This window comes from Condylura cristata, unplaced genomic scaffold (genome assembly GCF_000260355.1).
Source record: "Condylura cristata isolate star-nosed mole 26May11 unplaced genomic scaffold, ConCri1.0 scaffold00030, whole genome shotgun sequence".
Lineage (NCBI taxonomy): Eukaryota > Metazoa > Chordata > Mammalia > Eulipotyphla > Talpidae > Condylura > Condylura cristata.
This window is the reverse complement of record NW_004567131.1, coordinates 19,431,122-19,445,075: the sequence shown is the minus strand read 5'-3', so window position 1 is coordinate 19,445,075 and position 13,954 is coordinate 19,431,122. Positions and strand designations below refer to the sequence as shown.

Below are 13,954 nucleotides of genomic sequence, written 5' to 3'. Positions count from 1 at the left end.
TCTATCTGCATGTGGCCTCCTGCCATCTGAATGTATGTGTGTCCTCTCCTTTTCTATTAGGACACCAGTCACTGGGTATAGGGCCCACCCTAAATGCAGGATGATTTCAGACCAGGTCCAAAGGCCTTATTTCCAAATGAGGTCACATCCAAAAGTTTTGTATGAATTTGGAAGAAATGTTATTCAAACCTACTATAACTAGATCCCACAAAAATAGGAAAAGAAAATGTATAGACCTTATGAAAAGAAAAACTTATTTTAAATAATGTTTTTCATTCTTCAGATAAATAAGCATGCATTTTGTCTGAAAGGATCCCAGACTTAACCACAAACAAAAAGTCTCATGGGATTAAAAAAATGATATGGGTTTTTTTGTTTGATATGTACTTAACCTTGTATCACTCGTCACAATTTCAAAAGGATTTATTTTGCAATTTTATTTTCTAATTCTATGTCAAATGATATAATCTAATTTCTATGATTTTAGGTTTCAATTATGAACTCTACAGATATGACCTTTATTCAGAATTTCACTGGTGAACAGGTAAAGATATTTTAAAATTATATAGTTAAAGTCATTATGTATATAGTATACTATGATCATCGCATAATCTATTCATTGATAAAAAAAATATTGACTGAGCCCTACTAGGTACGGGAAGCTGTTTTAGGCATTGAGAATACAGTGCTCATCAGATAGACAAGATCTCACCCTTTCTGCAGTAGGGTGAAGAGGGGAAAGGATTAATTAACAAAAAGTAAATGCTCATAATTTCACATAGTGATGTGATAGTTATATAGTGGCTACATATTGGGAAAGTGGTTGGCAAGGGAGCTCTTAGATAGGGTTGTCCAAAAGATGCCTCTCAGGAAGCATCTGAGCTGAGTTGATGTGTGAATGATAGACAGAGCCAGCTATGTCATCTTATTTATCTAGACTGTTCCAGGTAAGGGAGACAGCTAAGCTCAAGGCCATGGTCAAGAACTAGCTGAATGTAAAGGAACAGAAGGAAAGTCACAGGGACCATGAACAAATTGAGAGAGAAGTAGGCTCTGGGTACCAAGGAGTCAGGGGCTGTTCACGTAGGCCTTTGGGGCTGCACATGGGAGCCATGTTTAGGAGTAGGGAACTGGCTGGAAGTACAGGGGTAAGAAGCCATTTTTTATTGTTATGAACTTGCAGTAGTCTAGAAATGCATGAAGTGTCTCATGTAAGATGTGAGGAGGGGCCACTGAGAACGGGCCTGAACTTCAAAAGTGGACATGCGAGGGCCCAGTTCCCACAGTGCCAGCTGTGAATTGTCAGAGAACACAACTATCACCTGCCTTCTCTGAGTCCTATTGGCACAAACAAGGATGAAACTTTTACCTTCAAAATTCCCTTTGAGAATGAAATGTATCACGGATTTTAGATTATATGTTCTTACTACTGCCCAAGAAAAGAACATCCCCTTCCTTCCCTCTTTCTTTCCCTCTCTTTTTGATTAAACAGACCTTAATTCTTTAAGTCTTCTGTAATCCAACGGATGTAAATTTATGAATTTTCAATGATCATAAACTATTGCTTATTTATGTTAATAATATACAGACCCCTGGTTTCCTAGCTTAACTGTACAAAGAAATCTAAATTTAATGAACAACTTATATTTGTAACTTGTGTTTGTGTTTCATAAGACTTTGAAACTTAATGCAGAAACAAAATGACAAATTTAATTAAAAATGATATACAAACAAAACTGGGGAAACAATAAATCTAAAATTAGTCCTGTTCATTGAATTTGAACAGATGATGTTGCTCTGTGGCAAAACAGGCTACCCACAGTGAGATTAGGGTACAGGCTGCCGTGGACTGTCAGTCGAATGTTGCCCCTACAAAGAGTGCCTCGCAGAAGATGTGGACTTTGTTTCCTCTTCTACCTGCAGTGCCTGAATCACACCATAAAGTCGGTGAAAGGTGCCAGATAGTCTCTGCTGAGGGAATAACTCACTTCTCCCAACTCACACATATAGTTACATTCCTATTTCAAATTCACACATATACAGTTACATTCCTATTTCTGGTGTGTAGAGTGTGGCCTTGACTAAGAGGAAATACATCATGCCTCTGTTCTTTTGGCCAAGTCCAAGAAAAAGTCATATGGATGCCAATCAGATGGTGAAACACAAAGCAGCCCTGATGTCATCGGGTATGAGATGGTACCCACATGCTTCAGAACACGTGTATCACACTTCAAGGTCACCATCAAAATGGAAACACTAAGTCAGCCATAAGAAGTCAATCCTTGTAGGGAACAGACTGTCCTGGGAGAATATTTATTTCCTAGAATCCTGGGAGTCTAGAGGCTCAAGTTTGAGAGTCACCGACTTATTCAAGTGAAAGGGAACAGTAACACAAATGCTTTTTAAAAGATGCGGAATGTTTATTTTATTTGCATTCAATAGTGGTTGTATCTGATTTTTTTCTTAGTTATGCCCTGCTTTCAAGTTATTTTTAATAATTATCCATTCAAAATTAAGGACATGTTCAAACCTAACATAGTAGCCAATACTGAACTCCTGCCTATCAAAGCACACTGTTTGCTCCCTCTTTATCATAAATCTTCCTTGAGATGGTAGGGGATTCTGAGTCCTAGTTAGAAGATGCTCTTGGCCACTCTATGCTATTAAAAAATTAATGAACAGGAGTCATGAGTAATGTGGGGTAGGTTTTTATGAAGTGGCTAAGTAATTAGTGACAAGTAGTAACCCTGGTGCAACTGACACAGCAAGCTGTGATGAAAGACGCTGAGAATGATGAACCCTTTGTGAGAGAGAAAGAGAGAAAGAGAGAATGCGCATGTGATAGGAAGAGAAAGGGAGAGAGAAGCAACTAAAACACCTCTTCAAGAGCAATGAAATCAAGAGCATGAAACAAAAATTAGAGAAATGCAGGCAGGGTTTACTCCAAGCACATACTAAGGACTCCAGCCTGTCTGGACGTACAGGATGCCTGTGACCCACTGAGTTTGTGCTCACCAATAATTAGAATATGTTCCTTGGAAGACAAAATGCCACTAACCTTTGGGGTGGGACAGACAGCCCTATGGGTAGCATGCCAGGAGGTGAGCCTGGATGCCTGCTCTCTCCCTCGCAGATGATCTGAGCCACTAGTAGACCCTCTTGTAATGGTCAGAGACAACAGGCTGCCCTTCCTCGCTTGACTAGAGTCCTTCCCTGACTCCAGCATTATCTGAAAGTTGACTAGCTGTCCGTTCTGTTCTAGTCTCTTCTCCTAGTAGCTATAGCTTATGCCTGCTCCTTACTTATTGCCACTTGCTGGGGTCTTGTGACCTTATGAAATTATGAATGGCCCAGTTTCCCGAAAACAGGATGCACTGGTCATCCTCCAGACTTAACATGGCCTGGCTACATTTCGTCTGCCTTTCATGACTTGTGGAAATTTGCCTCATCACGCTAAGTGATGATTATGGTATTGTCATATAAGGGACTCAGTCATGAGCTGGATTTGCTTCTCTACTTAACCAATTTTTTTTACTAACCATCAACCCAGGTTGGCCCATCCAGGTTACCATAATAAAAATACTGTAAACTGACTGGCTAAAACTGCAAATATTGAATTCTCACAGTTCTGGAGGCTGAAAGTCCAAAGCCAAGGGGTAGGCAGATTAAGTATCTCCAGAGGCCTGGTTCACGAAGGCTGTCTTTTTCCTGTGTCCTTACATGGTACATGGTGAGCTAGAGAACTCCCTGCAGTCTCTTTTACAAGGGTACCATCCCCATTCACAAGGTTCTACCTTCTTGGACTCATCTTCTAATTAATCAACCTAATCCCCAACACCTTACCTCCTAATGCTATCATACTGAGGACTAGGTTTCAACATAAGAATTTCAGGGGGATGCAAACATTAAATCTATAGCTACTGTGTGTGTTTGGAAGAAAAAAATAAATGGGATTACTGAATAATGGATCTACTCTGTTCATTTATGTGCTCATTCCCTCTGCAAAGGGTAACAGGAACCCAGCACCTACTTTGAGCTACACATGACCCAGTCAGTGCAGATAGAAAAGTAGACAAAACAGGCTAGTCTTTGTACCTTCTGTGGAGCAGCATACTTTCTAGTGGATGATATAATTATTATTAAATTAGCAAGTGACTGGAGTCTAAGACAATTAAAACACTGAGAAACAGCACATAAAAACAAAAATCTTGGCATATAGAATGGGCAAAACTGGGTCAAATTAAGCTTATACTTCTTGAAGATAATTTAAAAAACTTAAAAAATAGTGTGTGAAGAAACTATAGTACTAACTACACTTAAGAAAGATATAGGAATTTTGACAATAAGCCCAATGTGAATTAATACTGAGATATGTTTTCTCCCAAAATTACAACCCTTTCTAGGCTTCAATAATAAAAAGTCCAAAGTACAGAGTGTAACTCTTACCTCCTAACTCTTCTGTTAGTGTGCTCATGGGGTATCATCTTCTCTTTATTATCAAATATGGTATCTCCAAGACAGAAGAGCCAAGATAGTGAACCAGCTGGAACTATTTTTGAATGATATTTCCCATAGAAGTGAAATTAGATTTATTCTGGGAGGCTCAAGATGTTGAACTAGGTAGGATTAAGGATAAGAAGTTATAGTCAGCCAGTGTTACATGGGATATTCTAATAATTGTGCTTACAAACTGAATGGGCTTATTGTTGAGCATCTCCAAAGGATGTTCCAGCAGATGTCGGGGTATTATAGGGTGAATTTTGCATTGGGTCAGGGGTTAGACTAAAAAGCTTGAAGACTCTGTCCATGTCTAAGAGTCTATGGTTTTAAATGCAAATTTCTACTGCAATGAGATTAATCTTTCAGGGATAATGGAGAGATGGCTATAAAAATTATTTTTAACATGAAATATTTTATGGTTTTACTTTGCAGATGGCATCTTATTTTGGATATACAGTTGCAGTATCAGATGTTAACAATGATGGGTAAGTTTTCTAAGAACTTCTTCACTCGCCATATATTATACTCATCCATAAAGATGTTATATTTTTTTCCTTCATGAAATACATCCTTCTAAACTTCCTCAACAAAATAAAGGCTCTCTTGTTTGAACATAGTGGTGGGGGGCAGGAGGGTGGTTCAGGGCAAGAGAAATCATCTACTAAAGAATTCTCTGTCATGCTATTTTATGACTTTATTGAGATTTTCCACATTTGCCACTTCTAGAAAAGCACTGCTTTACTGAGTCTTATCTTTAATTTTAATAATTGAATAGCCATTGGCCATTCAAAATCCAGTTTTTGAAAATCAGTTCATCTGTTTCTCCTCACTGCCCTTCAGCCATTAGCACATGGTACATTCATAAAACATTTACACATAAATAGATTCTGCTCCCTGACATAGCTTTAAACATCATTCTTGTAACACCAAGAGAACTTGAAATAATAATGTATTTTTTTTTTCAGATTACAGCAGTAAATTACAAGTGAGATTTGACCAAACAGTGTGATAAATTATGGTTGTACTATTTATTTCAAAAATGAATTGGTTTTAAACATCTCATTGATTCACTAAAAATATCTTGTCAACAGATAAGTGATAAAGTAAGGCAGCCAGTAAACTAGATGTACTGATTATCCATTGAACTAATATTCTTAGAACACCTTCACTATGTGCCAGGAGTTGTCTCAGTGTCCAGAATATAGCAGAGAATGAGGCGGAATAGTGTTCTGCTCTACAGAGCTCATGTTTTTAAAGAAAGAAAATACTATCAGCACTGGCAGTATCATTTGAAGTGTATGTTATATCTTGTGTGAGTAGAGATAACTTTAGTAACATTGGTACCTTTAGAAGATAGCTTTTTATCATTATTTCATCATCATCTTCTATACAAGAACATTGTTATATGTGCTAGGATAAAACAGAGAATAACGTAGAACTTCCCCTCCCCCTCAAGTCAGGGGGGTTATAGCAATGACAACAACATAAACAAGCCTAGTAAAGAGTATAGCAGTGATAAGCACTATGTGGGGGGAAGAGGGCTGAAAGAAGCCAAGATGTTCTGCAAGTAGCAGATACCGTGGTACATCTAGACATGGGATTTTAGTCAGCACTAAAAGGAAATGAACTACCAAGTCTTGAAAAGATGTGGAGAAACTTTAAATGCATGATACTTAGTGAAAGAAATCCGAAAAGGTTACCTGCTATGTGATTCCAACTATATGCACTATAGCAAAGGCAAAATGTGGAAAGTCAAAAGATTAGTGGTTGCCAGGAATTTGTGGGGAGAAAGGGATGAACAGGTATAACATAGGACTTGTAGGGTCAGTGAAACTATTTTATGATACTGTAATGGTGGATGCCTGTCACTAGACATTTGTCCAGATACATGTAACATACAATACTGACAGTGAACTGTGGACTCTAGATGGGTGACAACGATGTGGCTATATAGGTTCACAGATGACAACAAATGCACCACTCACTCCTGTGGGGATGCTGATGGTGGGGGGCTGAGCACATTGTGGTAGAAAAGGGGTGATGTAAGAACTCTTTGAAGCTAAAACTACTCTAAAAATAAAGCCTGCTAGTTAAACTTAAAAAAAAGCAAAAACAGAAGAGGGGTAGGAAGTGTTGGGAGGGATGTACTTTTAAATTAGGTATCTAGGAAAGCCCAGGGTGTTAAGTTATGCTTGAAGAGAAACCCCAAGAGGCAAGGGAGCAGGCGGAGGATGCATGGGCAAGAGTGTTCCAGGAGGAAGGGCAAACTCCCAGGGTGGCTGGCTCTGTCAAGGACCATGAGAGGCAGAGGGAGCCACTGCTCGTCCTCCCTGCTGTAAGCAGAGCCGCAATGACTCTGCCAGGAACTCAATAAATCTGGTTCCCAAAATAAAGCATTGTCTTGTGAGCCACTGGAGGATTCTAAGCTAGGGTGTGGTCTACTTCAAACTGAGGGAGCCCACTGCCATATGGCACTTGAGGCAGTCAGTGGCTCAGGTCGGAGCAGTGGTAGGAGGGAGAATGGTCATTCTAGATCTAGATCATACTAGATCTATTTTGAAGACAAGTTTGAATGCCACTTTGATCCTGGAAGCAGGTCATTGAACATTAAATTGCTTTCCCCTTCATCTGAGCTATAAAGGAAAGTAACAAATAGCAGCACCACACAAAACTTCCAACCTGGATGGACTGGTTTGTCACAGAGACTTTTCATCCTGGAGAAAGCAAATGGCTGGAGAACTTGAGTCCCAAACATGGCACGTTGTACAGATCTAGGAAGCCCATTCTTCGTGACAACACAAAGTCTCACAGTGGTCTTTGGTATCTGTGTGGACACATTTCTCTCAACACATGGTGAAACAAGCATGAGGATTTCTCTGGGAGACACGCAGCAATTTATAGGCAGATTAACTCAATGTGTCCCCTCAGGGAGTTCCCTCTGGTTTGAATCCTTTCAACTTTACCCCAGTTTCACAATATGCCCTTCAGGGCACTGTATCCTTCCTGAAAAGTCATTTGAGTCTATAGCAAAGCTTTGTGACAACATTTATAGTACATTTATTTTTTGCCATGTGAAGAAGAGAAAGAGAAAACTTGTGTGAAAACAACTCTTTGATTTCCTGCTGATCAAAACAGTATGGTAGTAACAAACACAGGAATTTTCCAGTGATAATTTGTTCTTTTTTGATGTTCTTAAAAATTGCTGTGCACATGATTTCTTTCTACTAGGCAGTATCATCCAAATTCTTTGCATTGAAAACGATATCCATTATCTTAACATTGCCATTGTTTTTAAAACAGCCCTGCAAGATTGTAACTATCAGCCCCATTATTTCCCTAAAGCCCATCTTATCTTTGTTTTTTTCCTTTGTGAATATAATACCTTTTATCTTTCTCCCCACCACCATCTCTTATTTTCCCTTGTCCATTTTCCCCTATCTCTCTCTCTTTAGGACAGAGTCCTTGGGGTGTTTATTAATACCCACTAATTTTCATAAGTGTTTTACTTTGAGCAGTTGTCTACGATGTATGGAAATGTCTAGTATTTGTGCTTGTCTTTCGGACTTACCGCATTACACATATTCTCTTGAACTCCTTCTGTTTTGCTGTGTATGGCTGCATTTCATCTTCCTTACTCATGGGTGGTGTTTCATAATGGTGTGGATATACCACATCTTGATGTAGCAATCTACTGATGGACATTCAGGCTGCGGCCCTATCCTAGCTATTATACACAGTGCACAATGAGCACTGTAGAAAATACAGTTTTTGTGCCGATGTTTTTTTTTGTTTGTTTTTTTTTGTTTTTTGCTTTTTGGATAGATGCCCAGGAGTGGAATTGCTGGGTTGTGTGGTATTTTCATTTTTAGTTTTAAAGATAAACCCAGGTTGCTTTCCATAATGGCCAGAGCAGTTTACATTATCATCAACAATGTATACATAAACTCTCGGTCTTATGGTGAATGAGTATGTTATGATGCCATCAAGAAGATACTAGGTACAGAAAAAGATAGATAATACATGAGAATCTGAGATGACACAAATTGCTTAACATAATTCACTACTTTCTTTGTGCCCGTTTCTAGAACAATCACTCAATATCTTTCAAATAGACACATATGGGGAAAACACAATTTTGTGCTTCTTTGTTTAGACTTGGTCTCAAGCCAGGTCTTGAAGTCTCTAATAGTGACAGCCCGTGTTCTCACTCCCTGGATGAATGTTCATCCAAGAGAAGGAACAAAACCAGCCATCAGGGCAGAGATACAACAAAGAGGACAAAGGCAACAAATCATGGTGTCACATGATTCCTAACCACTGTGATGACTCCGTGGCGGGAGGTGTGTGGTCTTGCTCTAAAGTGCATTTGCCATTCTCAATTTCTGACAAGATTTCTAGTAGAGATCCTAAGGTTGCATGGGATTTTGCAGCAAACATGAATCTCAAGAATCTCAAAATTCTTCCTGGATATTATATACGTGGCCTCTCAGTTCATGAAGAATTTCAAATCTTCTCTCTTTTCCAATGAGACTATTGTGGAAACTCCTGAGCCAGTAAGCCCAAGATACTGTGAGGCTGCATAGCAGACAGCACTGTTTGTCCTATCAAAGTGTCCCTAAAAATCCAGTGACATAGACCAATCCACATTCTTATTCAGTGAACTTCTCTAAAATTCCTCTGAGGGGAAACTGAGGCACAAAACTTAAGTAAATTGTGTAAAATCACACACTAATTAGGGAAAGTTTTCCCAACCTTCTGCTGACTTACCCTACAATGATTTTTTTCACTGTACACAGAGAACTCTATTACATGCTATAAAATACTTAGTTGAAAAAGTATATAATTTCTGTCTGGGGCTATAATTTATAAGTATTAGGAATTTTAAACTTAAGTGAGTGTAATGACTAGTGTGCCTCTTACTTTTAAAAACAGGGAAATGGGATAAACTAGTATATTTGTCACTAAAGAAATCCAATAATCATTTTTATTTTTATTTTGTAAATAAAAAACATATATATTTTATTTATAACATGATATTTTGACACACATATCCAGGGAAACAGTTACCAAATGCATGCTAATTAACACATCTATTTATATAGCCCATCTATATTCATGCAACAATGGCATCCATGCATTACATAGTTATTGTGTGTGTGTTGGAACTTCTCATCTTTCTTAACTATTTTCAGGATATAATACTATATTATTAAATACTATGATATATATTAGATCTCTAGGATTTATTCATTTTACATAACTGCAATTTTGTGCTATTTGGTAAATATCTTCCTATTCCCCCTACCTCCCCGCTGCTAATAAGTATGATTTAAATAAGCAGAATTCATAGAAACAGGGAGTAGAATGCAGATCCACCACATGGATCTAACTATAGATAGTTATTCTTATACTATAGAATATATATTCCAATAACCTTACATATGGGTACGGTACAAGACTTTACATGTATGTACATAAATACTTACATGTTTTACTATATTTTGGCAATGGATCTTCTAAATTTCTATTAAGGTTAAGTGTGACTTTAATTAATTTCCATTATTTTTATGAGCAAGATACCTTGCTTACTTCCACTTATAAAAATATAAAATCATCTGTCTCAAAGTTATTTTCATCCAGACAACTTTAGGATTGTCTTTAATGATGCTAAAGACAACTGATTAAAATTCAGTTACAATTTCTAGAGTCATGGCACTTAAGAAAAACCTGCATAATTATATTAAAAACAACCATGCTGGTCTGCACTTTACTGACTTATTAGTTATGACTCAAATAATTTTATAATATTTGTAAGTCATAATTATTTTTTAATCCACAAATCCCTTTCTAGCTTTCTCAACAGTTATCAGTAACTAAAGTATTTTCAATGAACATTAATCACCTACCAGAGTTCAGTACTAAAATTGAGATTTAATACTCTCTTAATTTAACTTCAATTTTTTAATTGTCTTTCTTTTTTAATGGTTCTTATCTTTTAATCGTGGACCTGAGTGGGTATTGTATAGGATTAAGAACATTTTTAAGAGCCATGGTTCTTCATGGTTCAGGATTTAGGACTCCCCTCATCTCATAGTCTTGCCCCAAGAGTTCTCTCTGTCCAGCCAAGGGATAGTTAAGTCTATTGTGCCTGGGGCTTACTTGTGAACATTTTTTGGCAGCATTTATCATCTTCTCTATCCACTATGTAAGAAAAACAAAGTCCTGACTAATGCTCCAAAATCTCAACATCAAGGGGGAAAAAAGACAATCATTAAGTAATGCGGCCAAATTAGTAGATCAGTGGGAACTTTCCCCAATATTTTTTTACTTAAAAAAATCTCCAGGTATAATGAATGGACCCCAAAAATTGAGGTCAATCAGTTTCATGCATGCCAGTTGGTGTTTGATATTGTCAAGCCTGTAACTGTTTTGAAAATATAAACAAGCTGGTATATTTAACATCAGTTGAGACAGCCAGAGCTACAAACTCTGTCACTGTAAATTGTTAGGAATTTCTGGACCAAGTGAACAAGAAATGGAGATGTTATTTTTTATCTTGAGCCTAAGCAAGCATATCTGTTTTTTCTGAGGACTTTTGGACTGTATATTATTTACACTCTTTCAGACATTCACAGAATTGCAATTTAATCTATTGGGTTGGTTCTAGCCTCTGCAGGAGAGGGCCAAAAGGAGAAAAAATTAAAGAAGTCCTTAGCAGTTAGTTAACTAGATAGCATTTTAGAGAAAATGAATTTAAAAGGAAGCAGCTTTGGAAAATTGCATCTTGTGCTAGATGTATTCCAAATATATTCTCTTATATAAATTCTATCGTTATGGCTGAATTTAGCAGAAAAACTTCAAAACCAAAATATAAAGAGCTCTAAACAAAATTGATTTCTGTAATGATGAGTTATATTAGTTTTTGCCCATCCTAAAACAAAAGTGTTAAGATAAGCTGACTACTGCAGGACAGTCTCCTAACCTGTACTCTTTGATGTATTATGTATACTCTGTCAGCAGCCCCAGCCTGAACTACTTCTTAGAAGGTCGGTAAGAACAGAGTTTACTAACAAACATTTCTAAACTTTAACCTTGAATTAGGTATTTTCAAAAGAAAGGATGTCACAAATTAATGTTGAAATAGCCTAATAGCATGCACAGCCTACTGCAGTGATTTTCCTGTGATTTTATTTTTTGCCCAAGGTCCATACACTGACATTGTAACTCAATACAAACACAAACACCTGAAACAAAGTTTAATGAGGCAATATTTACCTTACTACATGGAACACATTCACTCTGCTATTTCTGTTGTAATGTTTTCTCAAAAAAAAAAAATTGTCAAAGCCCATTAAGTTGACTTCACAGCCCGTTAACAGGTTGCGAGTGAAGATTCAGAAACACCAACGCAGTGATTTTATATTGTTACGCTCAAGTGGGATTGCTAATATAAAATAATATTGACATAAACTATAAAATATTCTACCAGGCACATTGTACCAATTGAATCCAAAACAGCTACTACTGTCTTTCAGTATTATGAGAACACAATTAGAAATTAAGAACAAATGTGTCCCTCTTGTTTTTTGGCATGTAGAACATTTTAGAAGACAGGCTTAAATCTCTGGGGAATTGGGTTTCTAAGAAAATAAATCAACTCTGTCATAATACTCCAAGAATCCAAAGCTTCCAAGATGTGCTATCTTTCATAAGGATAGGTCAAATTATGCCCCATTTATAGAAGTCAGTGATGGCAGTGAGAATGTAAGAGCCAACTATGGCTGCCCCACTTGGTGTGCATGTCCTCAGGGACCAATTACAAGGCTGTGTTCCTTCTTCATAGAATAAAACAAAGACTATGCAACAGAAACATTAGACATTTAGACATTTTTCAACTACAAGGCAACAGCACATGCAAGTGCATGTTTAATAAATGCCTCTTCACACTGACTATAATAACAGCAAAACAACCAGGTTCCTTGGGAGGAAAGGGAAGGACTGGAATTTGCCCTGAATCTGCTCTCCAGTCAGTCTGGAACCCAGTCAGGACCAATTAAATTGCTTTCACAGTTCCCTAATGGCTTGCAAATCAAGATTTTAAGAAGCCAACCTAAACAATATATATGCATAGTGTAAGAAGCAATGGCAATTTTTTAGTAGATGTATTTGGAACATTGTTAAATTGTTTTACCTAAGTACAGTGACCCAACTAAATTTTAGAATTTGAAAGTAAAATAATAGCTGTTCTCCCAGTTCCCCACTTCCTTATTACAGGTCAGTCAAATCACCCACCAAGGCAATTGAATCCAAGTGTTCTGTCTCAGCTGTGGTAGAAGTAGCTGGAGATCCCAGACTACTCCCAAATTAGATTTTACTTTTGTTTCTGGTTCCTACACAGTGGGAGAGGGAATAGGGAACCTATTTCGCTTCATAAATAGGAACTCTCTTTGTTTGCATTGCTACAATGTAAAAAATATCACACATTCCCTTCCATGGCTAACCCAATGCCTCTTGATCCCTGTTTATTTATGAAAGTCTTGTGCATGTCTATATGTGCACATCTGGAGAGAGACCAAGATATGAACATATTTAAAACTATCACATGAATTCGAAAATGCTGTCCTGTTATTCTTCATGCCCATCTGCCTATATAAAGGAAACACCTCTTACCACTTCTGTCTTTGGTTATCTTGGAGGTTTGCCTCCAGCTCTAAGTAATTAGCTGAGGTGCCTGCTTCTTGAATTTTTTTAACCTTAAATACTGATTACTTTCCTTCTATGATATATATATATTTAAAAATTATGATAAATACTCATGTGGGGTGAGATTTTTGTTTTCTGATTTTTTTAGCCAGTACTAAAACATTATCTAGCTACTGTTTCATTTACATTGATGGAACAAGAGGAAAGAGTGGGGAATGAAATTTATTTTAAATCTTCTGACTACAAGAAAACATTATAATTAAAACATATAGTTGCATAAGTTGTGTGAAAACGAATCCATTTTTAGGCAAATCTCCTTAGGTCTTTTCCTTTACTGGTATGACTACAGTTTCTGGAAATAAACTAAAGCTGAAAAGAGTAAAATAGCTGTGGTTTTCTTAAAGAAGTTATTTTTGAGGTAGCTAAAAAATGCAATGTGATGATTTAACAATTCCTATTTTCTTACAGCATTATATTCCATAGACATAATAAAGCAATAAAAGAAATATGATGATTGTAAAATGTCTCTTGCAGAAGCAAAAATACGAGTGGAACTGTAGAAATCTAATGGATTAAAAATGTACCAAGAGGCCCGCGTCTCACTGGAGCCAGTTAGAGACGCTGCCCTGGGAGGGTCTGTTCCGCAGTACCTGACACCTCCCAGGACCCTTGAGGCCGGGGGGCCATGGGAGGGGGGGGGGAGAGTGGCGAGGAGCCTGCCCTGAGTCCCCCCCCCCGGAGCCCAGCGCTC

At 37.5% G+C, this 13,954-nt stretch overlaps 1 protein-coding gene across 1 annotated transcript in view; it reads left to right on the top strand.

The window, feature by feature from the left end:
* Positions 1–13,954, top strand: part of ITGA8 (integrin, alpha 8) — a 134,647-nt gene that overhangs the window by 36,803 nt on the left and 83,890 nt on the right. Inside the window, exons 11-12 of the mRNA XM_004691269.2 lie at positions 488–544; positions 4,933–4,985. Of these exons, the coding sequence (XP_004691326.2) occupies positions 488–544; positions 4,933–4,985 (110 nt within the window). The remainder of the gene's footprint in view (positions 1–487; positions 545–4,932; positions 4,986–13,954) is intronic.